A 24,984-nucleotide genomic window follows, 5' to 3' on the forward strand; every position below is an offset into this window, starting at 1 on the left:
GCCACTCCTGCCATTCCTCATACTCCAGGGGGGTATCTGTTTTGGTGCACCGGTCTGTTCCTTGGGAGTGTGTGCGACTGAAGGCTGATCCCCATGGATGTTTTGTCTTTATTCGTGCCCAGCTGCTTGCACTTCCATTTGTCATACTGGGTATCTATAATCCCCCACCTGCTAATCTACATGTTGTTAACCGGTTAACGACCGCCTGCCGCAGTTATACTGCGGCAGACAGCCGCTCCCAGGCAAATCGCCGTAAATGTACAGGGGTCACTCTCGGGAGGCTAGGGAGTGAGCGCAACCCAGCTCGTCAGCGGGGAAGCCAATGCAGCGGGCAGGCAGCTCCGATTGCCTCCTGACACCCACAATCGTTCTGCTCCCTGCAATGATCATAGAGCCCATGTGATCTTTCTATATAGGATCACATGTCTATATGGTCATTTCAGAAGCCACGCCCCCCCCCACAGTTAGAATCACTCCCCTAGGCTCACATTTAGCCCCTTGATCACCCATGTTACCCCTTCCCTGCCTGTCATTATTACAGTAACAGGCATTACTGTAGTGATGTCACTGATCCCACCATAAGTGTCAAAAATGTCAGTCAGGAGTCGGATCTGTCTGCCGCAATGTTGCAGTCCCGCAAAAAATCGCAGATTGCCGCCATTACTAGTAAAAAAAAAAACAAACAATAAAAATGACATAAATCTTTACAGTAGTTAGTAGACGCGATAAATTTTGTGCAAACCAATCAAAATACCCTTATTGCGATTTTTTTTTTTTTTTTACCAATAATATTTAGCAGAAAAAAATTTGCCCTTAAATGTTAAAAAATTTAAATTTTTAGATTTTTTTTTTTTTTTGAGAATGTCATATAGCAGAATGTGAAAAATATAGTTTTTTTTTTTTTTTTCAAAATTGTCGCTTTTTCTTTGTTTATAGCGCAAAAATTAAAAACCACAAAGGTGATCAAATACCACCAAAAGAAAGCTCTATTTGTGGGAAAAAAAGGGCATCGATTTTATTTGGGTACAGCGTCGCACAACCACGCAATTGTCCATTAAAGTAACGCAGTGCCGAATCGCAAAATAGGGCCTGGTCAGGAAGGGGGCAAATCCTTCCGTTCTTATTTAATTTTTAACCTTAACCACTTGCCGACCGGTCACGTTGACCGTACTGCGGCAAAGTGGCTCGTTATCGTCCTACGTCGCTGGACTCCTCCCCTTGTGGGCGGCGCGCGCACGCCGCCGGAGGCTCGCTCCCGCTGTATTAATTTACAGCGGGAGTCGGGCCAGGGGAAGAGCGGCGGTGATCACCGCCGCTCTTCCCCGATCGTCGGGGATCGAGTGTGGAGATCCGCCCGCTTGTGTAAACAAAGCGGGCGGATCTCCTAAGTGACAGGCAGGGTCAGATTGCAGGATTCAGCATAGCTGAACCTGCGATCTGTGCCTGTGCCACACAGTCCCCTCCCCCCACACACGTCAGTAAGCACCAGGCATACATTAACCCCTTGATCACCAATAACAGTTAACCCCTTCCCTGCCAGTGTCATTTTTACAGTAACAGTGCATATTTATAGCACTGATTACTGTAGTAATGTCACAGTTACCACCAAAAGTGTCAGTCAAGGGTCCGATCTGTCCGCCGCAACGTCGCAGTCCCGCAGAAAAAATTGCAGATCACCGCCAGATCGCCGCCATTACTAGTTAAAAAAAAAAAACAATAAAAATGACATACATTTCCCGTAGTTAGTAGCTGCAATAACTTTTGCGCAAACCAATCAAAATACGCTTATTGCAATTTTTTTACCAAAAATATGTAGCAGAAAATAAATTGGCCTAAAATGTTAACAAATTTTGATTTTTACATTTTTTGGGGGGGGAATTTCATATAAAAAATGTGAAAAATATTATTTTTTCAAAATTGTCGCTCTTTTTTTGTTTATAGCGCAAAAAGTACAAATCGCACAGGTGATCAAATACCACCAAAAGAAAGCTCTATTTGTGGGGTACAGCGTTGCATGACCACGCAATTGTCTGTTAAAGTAACGCAGTGCCGAATCGCAAAATATGACCTGGTCAGGAATGGGGTAAAATCTTCCGGTCTTAAAGCGGTTAAAAATACGCTCATTGAGAATATTTTTGTCAAAGACATGTAGCTAAATACATGCCTAAATATATGACAAAAATTGAATATATTGGATATTTTTTAACTGTCAAAGTAGAAAAATATTGTTATTTTTTCAAAATTGTCGTTTTCTTTATTAATATCGCAAAAAATGAAAATTGCACAGGGGATCAAATACCACCAAAAGAAAGCTCTGTTTGTGGGAAAAAAAGTACGTAAATTTCGTTTGGGTACAGCATTGCATGACCGCGCAATTGTCAGTTAAATTCGCACAGTGCCGAATCGCAAAAAGTGGCCTGAACGTAGGACAGCAAAATCCTCCGGTGGTAAAGTGGTTAATTCTAACCCAGAGCTGGATAGGCACCTTCAGTTCCCGACCACTTTTTGTGCCTTAATAACGGAGTTTGGATGGCACGACCTGTGGCGTGTTCTTAATCCCCATGCCAGGGCATACTCCTAATCTATTCCCAGTACCTCTCATGGATTGACCTGGCACTGGGTAATGATAGCTTGCTGTCTACATTGCTCTCAGTATCATATCTCCTAAGAGGAGTTTCGGATTATTCTCCTTTGTCATTGTCAATTGATGTTGGTGCTAGACCATGGTGGGTGCAGCCTTTCTGGCTTTCCCAAATTGGATCCAATGACTGGATCCCAGACCAATTGTCTGTTTTTCTGGAGGCAAATGGTGCAGACCCGGGCCTAGTGTTTTGGAATACTTTGAAGGTGTTCCTACGGGGAGCCCTTAAGTCTACTATTTCATATATTAAGCATGCTTCCCAGCAGGATGAGGAGGAGCTGGAGAAAAAGTACCGGGAAGCTGAGGCAGCATATTTAGACTCCCCTACTGTTTCCAACCAGGCTCATTGGGAGGGCATGTCACGCATGTATGCGGACCATGCCTCTGCCAGTGCTAAGAGGAACACCTTCTATACTCAACAGAAATACTTTGAGTTTGGGAACCAGTCTAGTCAGCTATTGGCCCATATGGCGAGACAACAGGTGTATAGCACGGTTGTAACCAAGATAGTACGCTCTGATGGTTCTGAGGCCCGTGTGGCCGGGGACATACTTTCTTGCTTTCATGACTTTTACACAAATATGTATACCTCCACTCTAGCCTACACTAATCAAGAAATTGATAGCTACCTATCGGATCTGTTGTTTCCCACTCTGAACCAGGAACAGAAGGAGGGGTTGGAGGCGGACATAACAGAGGAGGAGGTCAGGGAGGTGATAGCATCTTTGGGTAAGGGGAAGGCTCCTGCCCTGATGGTCTGCCTCTGGAGATATATTGTATATTGTAGCGGGAGGGGGCAGACAAATCCTTTTGGAATCTGTCCAAATCAAAGGATAATACCGAATTGAAATCCCCTGCTAGGACAATTGGTCCCTCTACTATCTGAAGTAATTGAGCCATAATTACATCAGAGAAGGTGACAGTAAATGGGGGAGGTACATAGAGGGCCATAAATGTAGGCAGTATTATTAATTTGTAAGATTGCAATCAGTATACCATACGGGTCTGTGATTATAGATTTAACAGTGCAACTGAGTGATTTAGCAATTAAAATCGTCACAACCTTAGCATAGTAAGAATATGTTGAATGAAATTTGTGTGCTACAAATGCTCTTTTAAGAGCCATGACTTTAGAACCAGTCAGATGCGTTTCCTGGAAAAAAATTAAATGTGCCTTATGCTTCTGAATATAGTTAAACACCAGTGAACGTTTAACCTTGGTGTAAGGCCTCTAGCATTCCAAGACATAACTGTTAACGTTTTTAAAGACATTTTGTGTATAAAAAAGCTATAACAATACGTCCTGACCTTCTATCCTGCAAATCAGGAGGTGAGAAAAACCCACCCGATCTGTGCAAGTTGATGGTCCTTCCCAACCTGCAAAGTTCCCATCCTTATTAATCACCAGCGTAGGAAAAAACTGAGAATAAAAACAGAAAAATTTGAACTTTATCCCAAAAATAAGTGTAGGACTCCCCTCCCACCCGGCTCGAAAACCCAACACTCACAAGCTTTCACCCTGAACCAAAAAAAAAAACAAAAACAGAGGATAGAATGTACTGCTTTCCACAGAAGGACTGGTCCATCGAGAATGGTCAAAAGGTGGTAAAAATTCCTGAAGAGTTTGCATGGTCCAGCGGGACCAAAGAAATATATAACAGAATCAGCATCAACATTTAGAATAACTCCCGTATTCAACAAAAAACATATTTATAAACAGCTTACAAAACATAGGGCCCAACTTTCTCCAAATAATTAGCATTCTCTATCCCTCCAGACATCTGTGAGTTCTTGACCTGCCCAGCGAATTCAGCCACTGGTCAGCCTCCACAGGATCAGCAAAGAATTGCACTCTGTCTTTATGCACCACCCGCAGCTTTGCCAGGTATAGCATGCTGTAGGGGAGGTGGAGATGCTTTTTCACACTGAAGAAAGCTGCTCTTTGCTTCTGCGTCATAGCGGAAAATCAGGGAAGATGGTGATCACATTATTATTATATTTAATATCTGCCACTCTCAGGCGCTAAAATGGAGGATCCGCGCCAAAAGTGGTCTAGGTGGGCCTCCAGGAAGGGGAGCCCGAGAAGAGATCCTATGAGCTCGTTCTATAGCAAACAGCGGTGAAAAGGTATCCACACTGTTAGAAACTCCTAAGGTCTTCTTCCCTCCAATCCCTCCAGGAAGCCAAGAAATCAGAGGTTATTATGACACAGGTGATCCTCCATCTCCCCCAGTTTTGCAGCCTGTGCCTTTTGCTCTGCCTGAATATCTCTAATAGAAGCTGGTATGGGGAAAAACTCATCTTCAACTGAGCTTATTCGCTGTATAGCATTAGACACTCTATGGTGAAGCTTGTGCACATCCTCGTTTAGTGGTTGGGGGTGATTGACCGTTTTTATTGGCCTCCATGATCTGGGCCAGAGTCGGTTCCTCTACCTGCTGCGACGGTTGGTTTGCCTCTAGAGGCACATCCACTACCGACATTTCAGGCCCCAGGGTTAAATCCGGCGAGCCCTGCCAGTCACCACCTCCCTCCTGCCAGGGCTCTACAGGATCTTGTGAGGTACTACTTCTGGGAGTCACGCTGCGGCTGCCATCTTGGGTCCGCTGGGGAGATCAGGCCGGATGGTTCTTCGGGAATGGCTGGATGTCCTTGCCATACTTAGCCATGTCAGTTGTAGTGCAGGATGAAGCGAGATCGAATGAGGTGAGTTTCAGCCCTCAGTGTAGCGGCAGTTATACAGGATGGAAGTCAGGATCAGCGTGCAGTGTCGGAGCGGAGAGAAGAAGAGAGTTTTTTCTTGGAAGAGTGCATGGGATCAGCACAGGGCCAATCAGCACTGTCTACATAGAAGATCAGGAGTCCTGAAGACTTATAGGACAGTGGGGGCAGAATGAAAACTCCTCCTACCAGCTTTGACCAGACACTGATTCAAGTCAGAAGGATGCTTTATACTGCTGATGAGAAAAGGTATTTAGCAACATCCTGGGTTTAGTAATACTTTAGGAGAATTTTCTGGAACTGCAGCTCAGTTTAACAGATAAACAACTAAAACAGATCTGATCTACTGATCTAACAGAGTACCTGTTCTTTCTGTTACAGTGGCTCTACTCAATTACATATACATGGATAAAGCACTAGGATAATCATTGTAAAAGTGTACTGTACTTCTATCTATGTCTGCTTCTGTCCATTTTTTTTGTGCTTTATTTTCTGTGCGTTCATTATTCTATTGGGTATCACAGCACATGAAAATGCAAAGAAAAAAAAAAAAGACATCACAACACAATGCATAGCACCACAGAGCTCTGAACAGCCTACTGAATAACATTATTATGGTATACGTGTTGTTTTGCTCTAAAACACAAGGTAAAACGTGAAGATGTGAATAGGGCCTTAATAATTTAGTAATATTGTGGGCTCAATAACTGTGATGTATGAGTAGAGTACATACAGCATGTAGATTGAGGGTGCTAGCAACATCTTTGTTATACTGATTTCAATCGATGACTTTTTATTAGCTCATTTTATTATTGGAAATTTGCAGTTTAGCTTTGGTGGTCTCCCAACTCTATATAATGTTTCTGTTTATTAGCTCATTTTATTATTGTAAATTTGCAGTTTAGCTTTGGTGGTCTCCCAACTCTATATAATGTTTCTTCTGCCCTCTTAATGAACTTGCAAGTGCGCATATCAAATAGAACCTTTTATTTTAAAGAACACCTTTGTTTTACCTAGTGTGCTGATTAAATTGGCATCATGTTTTCCCTCACACTAATTTTTTCTGCCAAAAAAGCTTGTAAAAAATTTGTAATAAAGCTAGCAATTTTTTTCTTCAGGGCTCTGGTGACACAGAGATTTGTATGCAAGACACACAAGATGAAATAAATGAGGATTATCCAAATCTTGAAGAAGTAAGTGAAGATGAATGCTGAATTGGGGTATTGTTTAATTTAATCTCGGTGAAATCAGTTTTCATATGCTTCTCTTGTTATCCGAATCTAAACACACACAATTTGACAGTTTGTCTTAAAGATGAAGCACAAAAATATTACTTGTGTATTTGGAAGTCCAGCCCTGGGCTTTCACCATATGACCGTGTGTGTGTATATATATATATTGTAGCAGAGCGTCCCAGAGAGAGCCGGGAAAAGTCCTGTTCGGGGTTTATACATCCCCCAGGGACCTCTCATACACCTTTAGGGATCTCTGACCCATGATCCAGTTCGTATCTTAGTCCTCTCTCCCAGGCCAATTTAAACTCACCTGAGACAGACAGCCAGTGCTCTCTCAGCCTAGGAAATCAGACAATGTTTGTCTAGGAGAGCAGAAGGTTGGTAAAACTGTCAGAGTGTGTCTGTGGAAGCTGACAAGCTGTAGGCTTGCTTAGCCTGTTCGTGAGGGCCTGCATTGTATATAGTAAGCGCCGGGACACGGCTAGGTTTTTGTTTTGTTATTATTTCTCCTGCTTGTTTTTCCTTAAGCACTGTACAGCACCTGTATAAAGACTTGTATATAGCACCAATAAACACCACACTGTTTGTCACTACCTCACTGGATTTGGTATCTGTGCCTGAAAGACTGCTTATCCCAGGGAGCTTTGCACCTGCTACCTTTTCCCCAGCTTACATATGGTGGAGGATGCGGGCAGTGGTAGTACGTTACTACTTAAAGGGCCAGTACCAGGAGTGACTAAACATGGAAGAAATCCTCAAACAGTTGGTGTTATCCAACGCTGCACAGCAGCAAGTGAACTCTTTGCTTAAACAACAGATTGGTGCTTTACAAGAACAAACGCAATTAATGTTTGAAAAACTGGCAAGTGCTGCAGAAGCAGACAGAAAGGCGCTAGCTGAGGTGGTGCAGACACTTGCACAGAACTCTGCGGCTAAAATCGAAGGTGTTGGAGACAGCTCCTCAGCTATCCATGTGGGTCGTTTCCTCTCTAGGATGACTGCTGATGATGACCCAGAGGCCTTTCTGGTTACCTTTGAAAGAACCGCTGAAAGGGAAGGATGGCAAAAAACCCAGTGGGCAGGATTGATCGCTCCCTTACTTACTGGGGAATCGCAGAAGGCCTATTATGATTTGGATTCCGTGGATGCAGGAGAGTATGAGAAAGTCAAGCAGGAAATCCTGGCATGTCTCTGTGTCACCTTGGCCGTTCGAGCCCAGCGGGTCAACAGCTGGTCCTTCTGAGATGAGAGGCCCCCAAGATCACAGATGTTTGACCTAATCCAACTGGCGCAAAAATGGCTACAGCCGGAGTCCTTGTCTGGGCCACAAATAGTGGAGCGTGTGGTCGTGGACCGGTTCCTGAGGTCATTACCAAATCCTCTGCAGAAGTGGGAGAGTCAAGGAGACCCCAAGTCGGCGGACAACCTGGTGGAGCTCGTTGGGAGGTACTATGCTGCGGAGAGCCTGGTCACCACCCCTACAGCCACACGGACTTTCCACCCAAAGCCACGGTCTCCCCAGGCAACCGGTAAGACTGTTCCAGGGGAAGTGGGTGGTCAGCATGGCAAGGAGACAGGGGGGAGGACTTTTGGTGCCAGAGCTGAAGTTTGGCATCCTGTCAGCAAACCTAACTGGGGTAACATCAGGTGTTTCCGTTGCCAGGAACTGGGACATGTTGCAGCAAACTGTCCATTGACATATGAACCCATGCAGTGTGACATGTCTCTTAGAAGGCAGTCTATGTCTGCTGCTGTTTCATGCGCTGCTGCACCAAGTGTAGGTAAACACATATGCCAAAATGACTGTTAATAATAAGCCTATTATGGCCTTGCTGGACTCAGGAAGTCTGGTGACTTTGGTTAAAGCAGAAATGGTTGAAACTGTGAATTTAAATGCTAAAAAAGTTGCTGTGATCTGTGTACATGGTGATACTCGGGAGTATCCTATAGCTACTGTTAGCTTTAAAACTGACTTAGGTATGGTGACCCATCCGGTTGGACTTGTGCCCCACTTAGTGCACGAGGCCATCATTGGTAGAGACTTCCCTAAGTTTTGGGAAATGTGGGATCGTCCCGACTCGGTCACGGTAACTGACTCAGTGGCAGAGCCAGAACCCCTGGACATCACTGACAATGTGGGTTCAATGGATCCCTCTCAAGGTTCCCCGGGTTTTCCTTTCTCTGTTATGGCAGGAGAACTGGAGGAGCCTGAGGAAGCCCCCACAGCCAGTGAAGGTGGACAACCTTCTGCTGACCCTAAGGCTACATTGGAGTTTGCTGATCTTAATGTGCACAAGGAAAACTTTGGTACCGAGCAGAGAAAAGACCCTACCCTTGCCAGGGCCTGGGAGAATGTAGTAATGTTTAATGATGTACCTGTCGAACCAGGGGACAGGCCCTGTTTTCCTTTTTTCAGCAGCAATGAGGAATTGTTGTATCGTGTATGTAAAAAGAATGATGAAATTGTTGAACAGTTGGTGGTCCCTAAGCCTTTAGCCTTTAGAACATTGCTAAGGAGTTGTTCATGGTGTTCAGTCGCGTTGGGATCCCTAAGGAGGTGCTTACGGACCAGGGACCCCATTTATGTCACAAATAACTAGGGAGTTGTGCAAGTTATTTAAGGGGACCCAGTTGTGAACCTCAGTATACCACCCTCAAACTGATGGCTTGGTAGAACGCTTCAATAAAACATTAAAAAGTATGTTAAAAAAGGTTGTGGACAAGGATGGAAAAACCTGGGACTTCTTGATAACGTACTTGATGTTCGCAATCAGGGAAGTACCCCAGTCCTCTACAGGATACTCTCCGTTTGAATTGCTTTATGGGAGACACCCTCGGGGACTCTTAGACATAGCCAAGGAAACCTGGGAGGGGGAGCAGACACCCCACAACAGTATAATTGAGCACATAGCTCAAATGCAGGACAGGATTGCAGCGATCATGCCTATGGTAAAGGAACACTTTCTGCAGGCCCAGGCAGCGCAACAGAGAATATACAACAGGGGAGCCTGACTCCGTGTCTTCACACCTGGTGACAGGGTCCTGGTGTGAATTCCCACTGTTGAGAGCAAGTTCCTGGCTAAGTGGCAGGGTCCCTTCAAAGTATTGGAAAGCGTTGGGGAGGTCAATTAAAAGTGCATCATGAGTAGAAAAGTAAAAAAGGCACTGGTATAGATATATTATTTGCACTGGATTAGGGGTTAGACTGCTTAGTGCTTAGTGCTAGTATGCAAATGAGGCTGTAAATATTCAAATTAAAGTGCTAGCTTTTCTGTGCAAAATTGCTGAGAATGTTACCTATGAAATAGGTACTAATTAAACATATATACTTTTCTCAGTATTACAGCAGTGCAGTCAATAAATAATTCTTTCAATATAATTGCTTAAAATTCTATATAAAAAATAAATATAATTCATACAGGTATTTTTCAATAATGCTGTGCTTCTTGAAACTTAAATATAAATACAATGGTCCGTGAATAAATGTATAAATGATAAAACAATACTCCAGTGATAAATAAATAAATTATAAAATAATGCTTCAATAGTGCTAAAATGGTGACCATGGAGACCATTGGAGACCATTTTAACACTATTGAAGCATTATTTTATCATTTATTTACTTATTTATCATTGGAGTATTGTTTTATCATTTATTCATTTAATTAACGGACCATTGTATTTATATTTAAGTTATTGAAAGCTTTAAAATCTTTTAAAGTTTCAAGAAGCACAGCACTATTGAAAAATACCTGTATGAATTATATTTATTTTTTATATAGAATTTGTTTGCACTATCTAGCACTTTAAGCAATTATATTGAAAGAATTATTATTTATTGACTGCACTGCTGTAAGAGCCGGTTCACATACAGGCAACCCGACTTGCCAGGGCGACCTGTGAAGTTGCGGTGCACAGCGCGCACCGCGACCTCGGAGCGACATGCACGGACTTCATATCAGTGAAGTCAATGCAGGTCACTCCAGGTCGCCCCAAAGTAGTATAGGACCCTTTTTCTAAGTCAGAGCGACTTGTGTCGCTCCTATTAGAACGGGTCCTCCGCTAATCTATGGCAGGCGACCCACGGCGACTTGTCAGGCGACCAAGTCACCTGACAAGCCGCCCCAGTGTGAACCGGCTCTAATACTGAGAAAAGTATATATGTTTAATTAGTACCTATTTCATAGGTAACATTCTCAGCAATTTTGCACAGAAAAGCTAGCATTTTAATTTGAATATTCACAGCCTCATTTGCATACTAGCACTAAGCACTCTAACCCCTAATCCAGTGCAAATAATATATCTATACCAGCGCCTTTTTTCTTTTCTACTGTTAGGGAGAGCTGACAATTCTTTAGTAGAAAGAGATGTTTCCCAAACCTTTTTTTTGACAATAGCTTGTTTATTAGATCTACAAATTGTCACATTCAAATGACAACAAACTCCAAACTTCGAGCAAAATTCACAAAAATATTCTCGAACCGATCTAAGGCAGACTTTTTCATCCCTAGTTGTAAGTGCATTCTGTGACCTGTGTTATCAGCATCCCCTTTTACAAGCACCAAATTATTCTGTGTTTTTTTTAAATATTTTTCCTATAGCTAATATATGCAAGAGATTAACGTGATGCAAGGAGGCTGCCTTAATAAACACTTAAGCTGGCCATATACAGTGTATTAAAAGAAGTTGAATGATTTCCCCCTTCCATCCTTAACAGCATGGATAGATGAATACATGGTTCCTGTTACTGTATTCTGATAGCTGGCACCCACCGCTGTCAGAATACTCAAACAGCGAATGCACTGATTGGATGTAGGCCCTGTTTGATCAAGAATCTTTGCTTAGCTCCTCTGACAAAAGTCGATTAAAAAATGTATTTTTGTCAAACAGAGTGGTGCCAACAAGGAACAGCTGTGAGCAATGCATGAAGTTCAGAGGTCAGAAGTGCATAATGCAGAGAGTGCAGGAGTCAGACATAAATAATGCACAGGCTAGTGCAACAAAAAATTACCCCAAGCCCATATTCCCTACAGTATAGATTAGCGATCAACCGATATCGTTTTTTTTTGTTGCCGATACCGATATTTTGGCGATCGCAAATCGGTATCAGCCGATATTGGCTGATATTTTTGTACACTTAAAATTTTGCAAAATAAACACAAATTTCGACACAAATCTGTTAGCCCCCGTTCACACTGGGGCGATCTGTCAGGCGACCTGGTCGCCTGACAGGTCGCCGTAGGTCGCCTTCCACAGAGAAGCTGTGGACCCATTCTAATAGGAGCGACACAAGTCGCTCCGACTTAGAAAAAGGGTCCGGAGCTTCTTTGGGACGACCCGGAGCGACCTGCATTGACTTTAATGTTATGAAGTCCGTGCCGGGCGCTCCGAGGTCGCGGTGCGAGCAGCGCGCCGCGACCTGTGAGGTCGGCCCGGGAAGTAGCGTCGCCCCAGTGTGAACGGGGCCTTACTGAACATGTTAATCTTTATTTATTAACATTAAGGGCTCGTTCTTCACACCTTAACTGCATGAAAACTGTTAGGAAAACTTCACTTGCAGGGGACATCAGTTTTACATCATCTGATTGTGCATTAATGCATAATAAACTGCTGTAGTAATGCACTCACTCACTGCAATAATTTTAAATCACTACTGCATTGCAGTCAGTGCAAAACTGCTAGAAAAAAGCTAGTCAACAGCTAGACAGTGGATTGGACTAGAGTCAGTGGACTACCGCTGCAGTAGGGGCACTCACTGCAACTACTGCAGTCAGTGCAAAGCTGCTAGAAAAAAAGCTAGACAACAGCAAGACAGTGGATTGGAGTTGGACTGGAGTCAGTGGACTACTGCTGCAGTAGTGCACTAACTGCAATGATTTACTGCAGTCAGTGCAAAACTGCTAGAAAAAAGCTAGGCAACAGCTAGACAGTGAATTGGACTGGAGTCAGTGGACTACCGCTGCAGTAGGGGACTCACTGCAACTACTGCAGTCAATGCAAAACTGCTAGAAAAAAGTTAGGTAAAAGCTAGACAGTGGATTGGAGTGGACACTACTACACTTTTCAATACTCCCAGTTAAGTAGAACAATATTATACTACAGAAAGCAGAACGTTTCAGCATGTCCATGGTCACCTGTTAAATGGCTTCTGTTTTGTTCATATAATGCTGCCACTTCATGAGGAGAGGAGCAGAGAGAGAGAGGTATCTTCTAGCATGGGAAGCAAGTATTTTGTAGCGTACCTCATTTTCTTTCCACCACTGAAGAGGATGACTTCTTCTGTCAATTACTGGTTCCTTCAAATAGAGATGAAGTTCATCATCATTGCAGATTCAGAAGAAATTGAATACTCTGCATGAGGCCCCAAAAAAACACTGAAAATGTCCCGATCAATTCGACCATGATGAAGAAGATTCTCTTCTGTTCGTTGACGTATTTCTGGGCATTTTTCTGTTTTTGCAGCATGCTGCTCTTTCAGATTATAAAAATGGTGTTCTGGACTTGTCTTTTTAGCAGGAACCTCCTGCACCTCCTGTTGAATATCTTCTGTCAGCCATTGTTTAGCCTTAGCCAATACATCATCAGAAGAGAAAGCATGGTTCTTGTATCGAGGATTCAAAAGACTTGCAAGCACAACATTTTTAATCTCTTCATGCTTCTCAAAACATATATCAGTCAAAGCTCTTTGGCTTGACAGACCATCATTTGAGCAAGCCTCATTCCTTTCTGCATGTTTTCTCCACTGTCTTGAAGTAGCACAAGCATCACTCGGTCTTTGCTGATTCCCCAGTCTTTAAGCATGCCTAGAAACATTTCTCTACTGTACTCAGCGTGGGATCCTTGCATCACTTTTGTATTCAACACCAATTGCCTTTTTGTCCATCCGCTGTCAATGAAGTGGCATGTAAGAATCATGAGTGACTCTGACTCTGTTTGTCCTGACCAGCAGTCAGTCGTTAAGGAGAGTGAGTTGCCAGCATTCTCTGGTTGCAGCATAGCCTTTACTTTGTCAATGACCTTTTGGTGAAGCTTTGCCAGCATTTCGGTTCGATAATAGTGGTCACTCTTCAGTGTGTAGCTTGGCTCAAGTATGGACATCAACCGCTTAAATCCTGAGTCAGACACCATTGTAAATGGCTGGTTATCAGTGACCATCATCTCTGTGATTACTCTGTCCAGCAGTTGGGATCTTCCATCTTTTGACACCTTTTTTCTTTTCAGAAACATATCTGTTATTGTTGCCTGAGATAGTGGAGGAGGTATTTCAAAATCACATTGATATTCATTTTGTTTTTTCTGTGCTGCATGATATAATTGATTATGATGAACTCTTAGATGGGCCCAAAGATTTGACGTATTTTTGTTTTTTGCAGTTACTGGTCCCATGCTTATATTGTTTTTGCTTGTACACTGCTGCTTTTCCTCGAGAAGGTTGAGAAGAGAAATAGTTCCAGACCACACTTTTACTTTTTCTCTCCTCATCTATCTCTATTGCAATTTGAATGAGACAAAATAAATAGTTAAAAAAATGGCTTGCTGGCACCCTGTTGTGGGTCAGTGGCTAACGCCTGGCAGTGTGGACGGCTTGCTGGCACCCTGTTATGGTTCAGCGGCTGATGCCTGGCATTGTGGGTTGCTTACTTGCTGGCACCCTGTTGTGGGGTGGCTGGCTGCTGTCACCCTGTTGTGGGTCGGTGGCTGACGCCTGGCAGTGGGTGGCTTGCTGAGTTGCTGGCACCCTGTTGTGGGTCAATGGCTGACGCCTGGCAGTGTGGGTGGATTGCTTGCTGGCACCCTGTTGTGGGGTGGCTGGCTGCTGTCACCCTGTTGTGGGTTGGTGGCTGACGCCTGACAGTGTGGGTTGCTTGCTGTGTTGCTGGCACCATGTTATGGGTTGGTGGCTGACGCCTGGCAGTGTGGGTTGCTTGCTTGCTGGCACCCTGTTCTGGGGTGGCTGGCTGCTGTCACCCTGTTGTGGTTTGGTGGCTGACGCCTGGCTGTGTGGGTGGCTTGCTGAGTTGCTGGCACCCTGATGTGGGTCAATGGCTGACGCCTGGCAGTGTGGGTGGCTTGCTTGCTGGCACCATGTTGTGGGGTGGCTGGCTGCTGTCACCCTGTTGTGGGTCAGTGGCTGACGCCTGGCAGTGTGGGTGGCTTGCTGAGTTGCTGGCACCCTGTTGTGGGTTGGTGGCTGGCGCCTGGCAGTGTGGGTGGCTTGCTTGCTGGCACCCTGTTGTGGGGTGGCTGGCTGCTGTCACCTTGTTTTAGGTCGGTGGCAGATGCCTGGCAGTTTGGGTGGCTGGCTGGCACCCTGTTGTGGGGTGGCTGGCTGCTGTCACCCTGTTGTGGGTTGGTGGCTGACGCCTGACAGTGTAGGTTGCTTGCTGAGTTGTTGGCACCCTGTTATGGGTCAGCGGCTGACGCCTGGTAGTGTGGGTTTCTTGCTTGCTGGCACCCTTTTGTGGGGTGGCTGCCTGCTGTCACCCTGTTGTGGGTTGGTGGCTGATGCCTGGCTGTGTGGGTGGCCTGCTGAGTTGCTGGCACCCTGTTGTGGGTCAATGGCTGACGCCTGGCAGTGTGGGTGGCTTGCTTGCTGGCACCCTGTTGTGGGGTGGCTGGCTGCTGTCACCCTGTTGTGGGTCAGTGGCTGACGCCTGGCAGTTTGGGTGGCTGGCTGGCACCCTGTTGTGGGGTGGCTGGCTGCTGTCACCCTGTTGTGGGTTGGTGGCTGACGCCTGACAGTGTGGGTGGCTTGCTGAGTTGCTGGCACCCTGTTGTGGGTCAATGGCTGACGCCTGGCAGTGTGAGTGGCTTGCTTGCTGGCACCCTGTTGTGGGGTGGCTGGCTGCTGTCACCCTGTTGTGGGTCAGTGGCTGACGCCTGGCAGTGTGGGTGGCTTGCTGAGTTGCTGGCACCCTGTTGTGGGGTGGCTGGCTGCTGTCACCTTGTTGTGGGTTGGTGGCTGACGCCTGGCAGTTTAGGTGGCTGGCTGGCACCCTGTTGTGGGTTGGTGGCTGACTCCTGGCAGTGTGGCTGGCTTGGTGTCACCCTGTTGTGGGTGGCTGGCTTGGTGTTACCCTGTTGTGGGTGGCTGGCTTGCTGGAACACTGTGGTGGGTGGCTTTCTTGGTGTCACCCTCTTGTGGGTGGCTGGCTTGCTGGAACACTGTAGTGGGTGGCTGGCTTGCTGTCACCCTGTTTTGGGTGGCTGGCTTGCTGGAACACTGTGGTGGGTGGAGGGCTTGGTGCCACCCTGTTGTGGGTGGATGGCTTGCTGGAACACTGTTATGGGTGGCTGGCTTGGTGTCACCCTGTTTTGGGTGGCTGGCTTGTTGGAACACTGTGGTGGGTGGGTGGCTGGCTTGGTGTCACCCTGTGGTGCGTGGCTGGTTTGCAGGAACACTGTGGTGGGTGGGTATCTGGCTTGGTGTCACCCTGTTTTGGGTTGCTGGCTTGCTGAAACACTGTGGTGGGTGGCTGGCTTGGTTTCACCCTGTTGCGGGTGGTATGCTTGGTGTCACCCTGTGGTGGGTGGCTGGCTTGGTGTCACCCTGTTTTGGGTGGCTGGCTTGCTGGAACACTGTGGTGGGTGGCCGGCTTGGTGTCACCCGGTTTTGGGTGCATGGCTTGCTGGAATACTCTGGTGGATGACTGGTTTGCTGGAGCACTGTGGTGGGTTGCTGGCTTGGTGTCACCCTGTTGTGGGTGGCTGGCTTGGTGTCGCCCTGTTGTGGGTGGCTGGCTTGCTGGAAAACTGTGGTGGGTGGCTGGCTAGCTTGAACACTGTGGTGTGTGGCTGGCTTGGTGTCACTCACCCTGGACTGTTGTGGGTGGCTGGCTTGCTTGGTGTCATCTGGGTGGTTGGCTGCTGGCACCCTGTTGTGGGGTGGGTGGCTGGATGCTGGCCTTGCACCCTGTTCTGGGTGGATGGCTGGCGGCTGGCACCCTGTGGTGCGTGGCTGAGACCAGGGCCTGTGGGTGGATGGCTGGCCCTGTGAGCACCGTGACTGGACTGCAGCTGGCTGCACACAAGGCTGTTCGAGGCTTGGGAGGTGGTCTTAGAGGGCAGAGAATGTGTGCAGCGCGCGGTGAAATGATGTCACGTATGGGCCAAGCAGGCGTAGGAGGCGGTCTTAGAAGGCAGAACGTGTGCAGCGCAACATGCGCAGTGACGTCACTAAAATCTCGGCAAAATCGGTAACTTCAGAGGCCAATTCCGATATATCGTGGAAAGTGCATATCGGTCCCCGATATATCGGTGTTGCCAATAATCGATCGATCCCTAGTATAGATCTCCCCGAACAGCTCCCAAATTGTGTCTATCATGTAGGGACCAGGGGTGCATAGCACATAAGGTACAGAGGTCAGGGGTTCACAGTACACAAAGTGGTGGGATTAGGAGTGGTATTACACAGAGTGTAGGAGTCAAGAGTGCATAAGGCACAAAGTGCAGGAGTAATTATCAAATAGAGTGTGAGGGTCAGAAGTGTGCAATGCACAGTGTGCAGGGTTTAGGAGTGCCATATTGCAGGGCAGAAGACAGGAGTGTGTGTAAAGTACAGGCTAGTGTATAGATCACAACCAAAAATTACCCCCTCCTTCTGGTATAAACACCCCCAAGCCCATAATCACCACTGTACAGATCCCCTCCCATAGCCCCAGTTCCCCAAATAATAAAGATTTACCCCCACAACCCTAAAACTTCCTAAGTACAGATCCCCTTCCCAGCCTCACCTCTCTCTCAGTACAGACCACCCCCTTCTTGCTCACCAGCACAGACCCCTCCTCCCACCTAAAACTCACTCACTAGATGCAAAACAGACCTCATCACATGCAGTGGAAAGTCTCCCCTTTGGTTGTACAATGGGATCAGAGCTGAATAGGAGCCTCCCTTGGCTTTGCATAAGAATGAGCCACAGCAGCTCATTTGTATGCAAATATCATCATCAAATAATTTATATGCAATGCACATTTTGTACCATCGCCTTAAATGAGACAGATCTTTCTTAAAACAGTTTACAATTTTGGTGTACTCCACATTTAAACAGCAACTCTTCCTAAGTGCTTTGAAACAGTTTTGGTGCCTCAGGTCAAAGGAAATGGGACTTTAAGGGCTCAGTAAAATGGTGTGTTTATTAAAAATATATTGATTTGCTATTGGCAAAAATTATAATACAAACAAAATAACACAATAGGTGCCAATGGGCTATAGACCCATGTGAAGAAGTGAAAATGGAACGAAAGGTGACAAGGTGAAAATGGTGACTTGTGGAAGTTCGACAAGACACTCTCTCTCAACAAGCTCATATCTCTGAGCCTAAATAGACAGAGTTTCAAAAAAGTCACCATTTTCACCTTGTCACCTTTCGTTCCATTTTCACTTCTTCACATGGGTCTATAGCCCATTGGCACCTATTGTGTTATTTTGTTTGTATTAAAATTTTTGCCAATAGCAAATCAATATATTTTTAATAAACACACCATTTTACTGAGCCCTTAAAGTCCCATTTCCTTTGACCTGAGGCACCAAAACTTTTTCAAAATGTTTTCCCGGGACGTTGGCCACACCTACTAATTCAGGTATCAGGGATCGAACCTTTTCTCTCACTCTTCCTAAGTGCTGCCCTAATATTGTACTGTTTATCCTTTATTAAGGATCAGCAATAATATTTTTCTTAGAAATTCAACATATGCATTTCCTACATGGTTATAGTGGTAAACAATTTGATACTAATCTTCTTGCTCAACAGTCCAAGAGGAAGTCCCAAAGACAATATTCCTTGTCTCTATCACACCTCACAAGGAAGTTAATGACTGTATTGCTTCTATATTTAACACTTTTTGTGTCTGCTTAACCACTTGGATACTAACCTATATAAACCCCTTCATTACCAGACTTTTCAGTTTTCTGTGCTGTGATAGTTTTAATGACAATTGCGTGGTCATCCAACACTATACACAAATGGATTTTAGATCATTCTCTGTTTATTGTACAGTACAGGACACAGGAATCAATTTGTAAACCATGGATTATATGCCACTCCCTTCAGGTCATTGGGCACTGGCAAAAGCTTTGTTTGTTCCACTCCCTGGTGTCCTTAGATGATGAACCCCTTCTACCTTTTTGCGAGATTGCACCTTTTATATTTTTTTCTAACTTTATTGTCTCACCATTTATCACAATAGGTTACATTATTATAATGTATTCAACTTATTTCCACCTACCAACCAGAAGTTACTATCTGGCTGCTGGCGTAATGCTTAAAAAACTGTTAGCTGTGCACTTTCAGCTACCAGTTTTTACTGACAAAGCAAGCTAATCATTTGCTACACCACCATTGCCCATTTCTGAAAGAAAACTGGCATTGGAACTCAGACAGCACCTGGGTTGCTGCAGTTCCCATTCACCACACACACTGAACCTCCTTAATCCATGCCCATTCCGTGAGTACCCACAGGTTAAGACCCTCCCTTTTCAACAGTGGATTACAGGTGTACAGGAATCAGGAGCAAAAACACACAGGACAGACAGCATTGAGTCCCCCTCAGGCTCTGAGGAAACCTCAAGTTTTCCTCGAGTTACTAGTGGTTCCCTTGCTCCAGAGCAAGGTCAAACCTCAATCCAACCCCCTGGTTTGAGCTCTCTTTCAGGCATGCTACCTATAAACCGCTTGACCAGGGCTGAATTCACGGAGGCGTGGCCGGCTACCGGATGTAACAGCAGCGCGGCTCCGGAGCTCCATCCTCACTGCCCGTATCCTTCTATGATCCTTGCGGACCCCGACAAGCTACTTACCTGCAACAACCACTATTCATCTCCCGATCCTCCGGGACACCTGCGGACATTGTAAAAATCGGCCATCCTGGCCAGATGGTGCCAGGTTTCAAGCCACCATCCTTCCCGTCCGCTCCATGCTAAGATGGCGCCGGCCTGCTGCATGTCATAGGAACTCGGGCCGCGTGCTCCTCTACACAGTGCACACCGGCGACTCTCGTTCACACCGAGGGGGACTCACTCACTCCGTCAGTGAACGAAAGAGAAAAAAGTTTTGCCTTTAGTTATACTTTCAGACACCAAAAGTTGTTTAGGTATAATGCAAATGAGTAAAGGGCAATAAACAATACTAATTTGACATTCCAGCCATATTACTTTAACTAATAATAGAACACTGAACATTTTTCCTAAATGGTTTTAGTATACCTCTCAATTTTCTGAGATGAGAAAGAGGGACACCTATTAGTAAATGGTATTTAAGCAAAGGACAAACCCGCTGTCACACCCTCCTCACATAGAGAATAAATGCACAAAAAAATTATTGGCTAAATCCACAAGTGTTTTTTTAACCACTACAATTCCTTTACACTGGTTTTTGAAATTTACAAATGCAGCAATTTAGAAATTGGATGAAAAGTCTAGCACGGTAAACATTTTTTGAAAATTTAAAAAGTGCATTTTATACACAGCTATATAGATCAGACTAAAATTAGGGACAAATGAGGAGTAAATAGGGACATTGTTCCAAATCAGGACAGTTGGGAGCTTGGGAGTTTTAGAACACAAGTGCTATAACTACTACTATACTAGTCGTGGTATTCTATTTTAAAAAGTCACAAACAGCTTGTATCTGTGTGTCAATTTTTGTTTTCTTTAAGCTTATTATTCATTCATTTTTTTTTTTTTTTTATAATAAGTCTTTATTGATTTTCAAACATTAAACAGAGAGAAAAAAAAAAGGGGGGGGGGGTAAATTCCAGTGTATATCTTATAATTTTTTTGAACATTTCAAGCATACCCAAACCATTGACTATAACAAACATTGGCGACGGGGAGATAGTAGCATACATTCTTACATTATATATTTCTCATTAATATCCAAAACAGACTTCCCCAAACTGGGGAATAAACTTTTACTCTGAGTGTAAATTAGCCTTAAATTCTCTCCATTTAACCCAAATTTTTTGATCCCTATCTACCTGTCCCCTTGAAATGTAAGTAAGGTCCTCCATCAATGCCACAGAATCAACCTTGCAGCACCACTGGCGGAAAGAGGGTGGTTCTGGGTTTCCCCATCTGGCCAGGATCAAAGCCTTTTCCGCATTGAGTAGATGGGGTAAGATAGAATTTTTATATGATTTTAGGGACTGTGTTGTACAGTGGAAAAGAACCGTTGATGGGTCTCTCGGTTGGGGGAGCCCGTAATCCTCGTAATTGCGTCCAAAATAGTTTCCCAGTATACTTTTATAAATGGACACTGCCACCATATATGTGCATGTGTTGCCACTTGGCCACATTTTCTCCAACAAAATGGTGATTGTAATGGAAACATAGCATGCAATTTTGATGGCGTATAGTGCCATCTTGTTAACAGTTTGTAGTTTACTTCTGCTGTTTTGGTGGATAGACATGAAGACACAGCCAACTGGAGAATCCTAGTCCTCTGCTTATCTGACAGGGGTAAAGCAAGGTCATTTTCCCATTTTGCAAGATATCTCGGGTAATCTGGATAGTTCATGCTCAACAAGCCTTTATAAAAAACAGATATAGCATGCCGAAGTGGTTGTTGTGCCTGTAATATCGTTTCAACAGGATAAAGATCTGACATTTCACGTATGGGTTGAGGAAGAGAGCTTAGGAAACTCACCAGTTGGCCATATCTCCATTCATCTATCTGTGTAGCTTCCTGTGGGTATATCATTTCTCTTAGTGTTTTGATCTGATTATCTTTAAAAACATGATGTATAAAAAGCTCCTCTCCTGGCTTCCACTGCCTAAAACCCGTATCCATATGGCCTGGGATAAACAAAGCGTGATCTATTATGGGCATAAGTGGCGAGTTATATGCCCACTTATATTTTTTATGTATAGAATCCCATATGGCCAATGTGGAGGTAGTGATTGGTGAAACTGTATGCAAAAATGACCTATATTTATTTGGAATCCAAGGGGATCTAGATAAGTCTACACCACTTAGATCCCGTTCCATTTGTACCCAAAGTTTAACATTGTTCGTATTGACAAAATCTGCTATTCTAGCTAGTGCTACTGAATGGTAATATCATTTCAATTGGGGGAGGGCAAAGCCCCCCTTTGTTTTAACACGATAGAGGGTTGTTTTAGCAACCCTAGGTTGTTTACCTTTCCAAATAAACTTTGACAGTAATCTTTGTATAGTTGAAAAAAAACTCGTTGGCACACCCAACGGCAACATCTGAAAAACAAACAGGATTCGAGGCAATAGAGACATTTTAATTATATTAATTTTTCCCAACCACGAATGTGGAATAGATGACCACCATTGAAGTAGATCTTTAATTCCATTCAACAATGGGATATAATTATATCTATACAACATAGAAACTCTGGGTGTAAGAAAAACACCCAGATATTTCAAGCTGTTTGTTTGCCAGCCAAAAGCAAAAGACGATCTAATTAGAGCGACATCTGAAGGGGACATGTTTACATTCATTATTTCAGACTTATTCATATTGATTTTAAAGTTAGAAACCTGCTGATAATCTGAGTAAATAGGGACATTGTTCCAAATCAGGACAGTTGGGAGCTTGGGAGTTTTAGAACACAAGTGCTATAACTACTACTATACTAGTTGTGGTATTCTATTTTAAAAAGTCACAAACAGCTTGTATCTGTGTGTCAATTTTTGTTTTCTTTAAGCTTATTATTCATTCTACTTGTCATTGTGTCATTTCCAGGCAATGTTTGGCAGCATGTTCCAGACAGAAATCCAAACAGCACTGTAAGAAAAGCACTTGAGCGGTTGCCTGCAACGGTGCTCAACTCCTTTGAACCTACAGACTTGTCAGCAAGCTTCAGGACACCATCATTTTGGACTATAAAATAACTATGATTGGTAATGCATGGGAACAGCAGTATGTGCTGCATTTCACCCAAAAATGGAACAAAATTCATATGACAACGAATCGTGTTGACAACATTTCACTGTCTGGATAATGAATTCCAATCGTATCTTAATCTTCATAAATGCAGCTACAGTTTAGATCTTTGGTGTACCTGCCATAGCTGAAAGTTTTGCACAAATCTCACAAGCATGACTTTCCATTATGATAATGGAAATAAACTAAATTGAGTCCATATAATAGCACTGATGACTTTCTAAAGTCTGTAAAACTGTCAATGAAGTTTTAAAACTTGCTATCTTTTCAGAGCAAATATGACTTCTCAAAGGCCCAAAAAAAAATGCCTAATGTTGCTTTCGTAAATCAAACACTAAATCTTTACATTATTTATGCCACTCGTGTAACTCAATCAATTTCAACTAAATCAAATGTTTAAAACCTCTGCTAGAAGGATTACTAGCAGAGTATTTCCCGAAGATGTGCAGAATTAAATTCTACCATCTTGTACTACATGAAGCCAAGCAACGCTATTAAAACTGTCCTAATAGCCATAATAAATAAACTATTTTAGCAGCCATAATATGCATACTGTTAATAAGTGTGCTGGTGTAACATTGGTATTTACAGTATTTTAACATGATTCCTGTGTATGCTAATTCAAAATTGCATGCAATAAAAAGCACTGATCATGGAAATGTGGCGGCCTCTAGCTTGTCTCAGTAAAAATATTTTTGCACACCTTATTAAAAAAAAAATTTAATACTATAGCACATGTTGTTGATTATATGGGAAATAAAAAGCCTTTTCAACCTACTTGTCTATAATTGCTTGTGACCGCCAAACATTTCTACTTCTTTGCTTTCTTTCCTAACTGTTGCTTGGTTCACAGACTTCACTTCAACTTGCTGATTTGGCAGCTTATTTCAGTCACCTGTTTGCCATATCAGCGTTTGCAAGTACCTGAGGACTGCAATCTGACAACAATCCATGCCTCAATGTGGGTTATCCTGATGAAGGCAATAAAGTTGTTGATTTCTGCACATACCAAAGTCCATTTGTACAGTGAGGAAAAAAAGTATTTGATCCCCTGCTGATTTTGTACGTTTACCCACCGACAAAGAAACGATCAATCTATAATTTTAATGGTAGGTTTTTTTTAACAGTTAGAGACAGAATAACAACAAAAATATCCGAAAAAATGCATTTCAAAAAAGTTATAAATTGATTTGCATTTATTAAGTGAAATAAGTATTTGATCCCCTATCAATCAGTGGCGGCCGGCCTATTGAGGGTGCAGGGGCGCCGCCCCCCCATCCATGCATCTGGCCCGCTAATCTGCATGCAGGGGCGCCGGACGCATGGAGCTTAATGTTTTTTTTTTTTTTTAAATCACCTGATTAGATCCAGAGGCTCTAATAGGGTGATGCAAAGGGTGGAGCCGGGACGCAGAGCAGTGCGCCCCGAGCCCACCCATTGTGTGACAATAGCGAATGACAATGCAATTATTTGCAAATGGAAGATACACAAAATAACTGTCAATCTCCCTCGGTCTGGGGCTCCATGCAAGATCTCACCTCGTTGAGTTTCAATGATCATGAGAACAGTGAGGAATCAGCCTGGAACTACACGGGAGAATCTTGTCAATTGATCTCAAGTCAGCTGGCACGGCAGTCACCAAGAAAACAATTAGTAACACACTAAGTCGTGAAGGACTGAAATCCTGCAGTGACCGCAAGGTCCCCCTGCTCAAGAAAGCACATGTACAGGGAGTGCAGAATTATTAGGCAAATGAGTATTTTTGAGGATTAATTTTATTATTGAACAACAACCATGTTCTCAATGAACCCAAAAAACTCATTAATATCAAAGCTGACCATTTTTGGAAGTAGTTTTTAGTTTGTTTTTAGTTTTAGCTATTTTAGGGGGATATCTGTGTGTGCAGGTGACTATTACTGTGCATAATTATTAGGCAACTTAACAAAAATCAAATATACAGTATACCCATTTCAATTATTTATTTTTACCAGTGAAACCAATATAACATCTCAACATTCACAAATATACATTTCTGACATTCAAAAACAAAACAAAAACAAATCAGTGACCAATATAGCCACCTTTCTTTGCAAGGACACTCAAAAGCCTGCCATCCATGGATTCTGTCATTGTTTTGATCTGTTCACCATCAACATTGCGTGCAGCAGCAACCACAGCCTCCCAGACACTGTTCAGAGAGGTGTACTGTTTTCCCTCCTTGTAAATCTCACATTTGATGATGGACCACAGGTTCTCAATGGGGTTCAGATCAGGTGAACAAGGAGGCCATGTCATTAGCTTTTCTTCTTTTATACCCTTTCTTGCCAGCCACGCTGTGGAGTACTTGGACGCGTGTGATGGAGCATTGTCCTGCATGAAAATCATGTTTTTCTTGAAGGATGCAGACTTCTTCCTGTACCACTGCTTGAAGAAGGTGTCTTCCAGAAACTGGCAGTAGGACTGGGAGTTGAGCTTG

The 24,984-nt window shown here is 43.9% G+C and overlaps 1 protein-coding gene across 1 annotated transcript in view; it reads left to right on the top strand.

Annotated features, from left to right (window-relative positions):
* Positions 1 to 22,986, top strand: part of SLC26A9 (solute carrier family 26 member 9) — a 338,632-nt gene extending 315,646 nt beyond the window's left edge. Inside the window, exons 19-20 of the mRNA XM_082244534.1 lie at positions 6,481 to 6,555; positions 22,308 to 22,986. Of these exons, the coding sequence (XP_082100660.1) occupies positions 6,481 to 6,555; positions 22,308 to 22,355 (123 nt within the window). The 3' untranslated portion in view covers positions 22,356 to 22,986. The remainder of the gene's footprint in view (positions 1 to 6,480; positions 6,556 to 22,307) is intronic.
* The last annotated feature ends 1,998 nt before the right edge of the window (positions 22,987 to 24,984 follow it).

The sequence above is a fragment of the Pelophylax lessonae genome, assembly GCF_965119305.1.
Source record: "Pelophylax lessonae genome assembly, chromosome: 2".
Classification (NCBI taxonomy): Eukaryota; Metazoa; Chordata; class Amphibia; order Anura; family Ranidae; genus Pelophylax; species Pelophylax lessonae.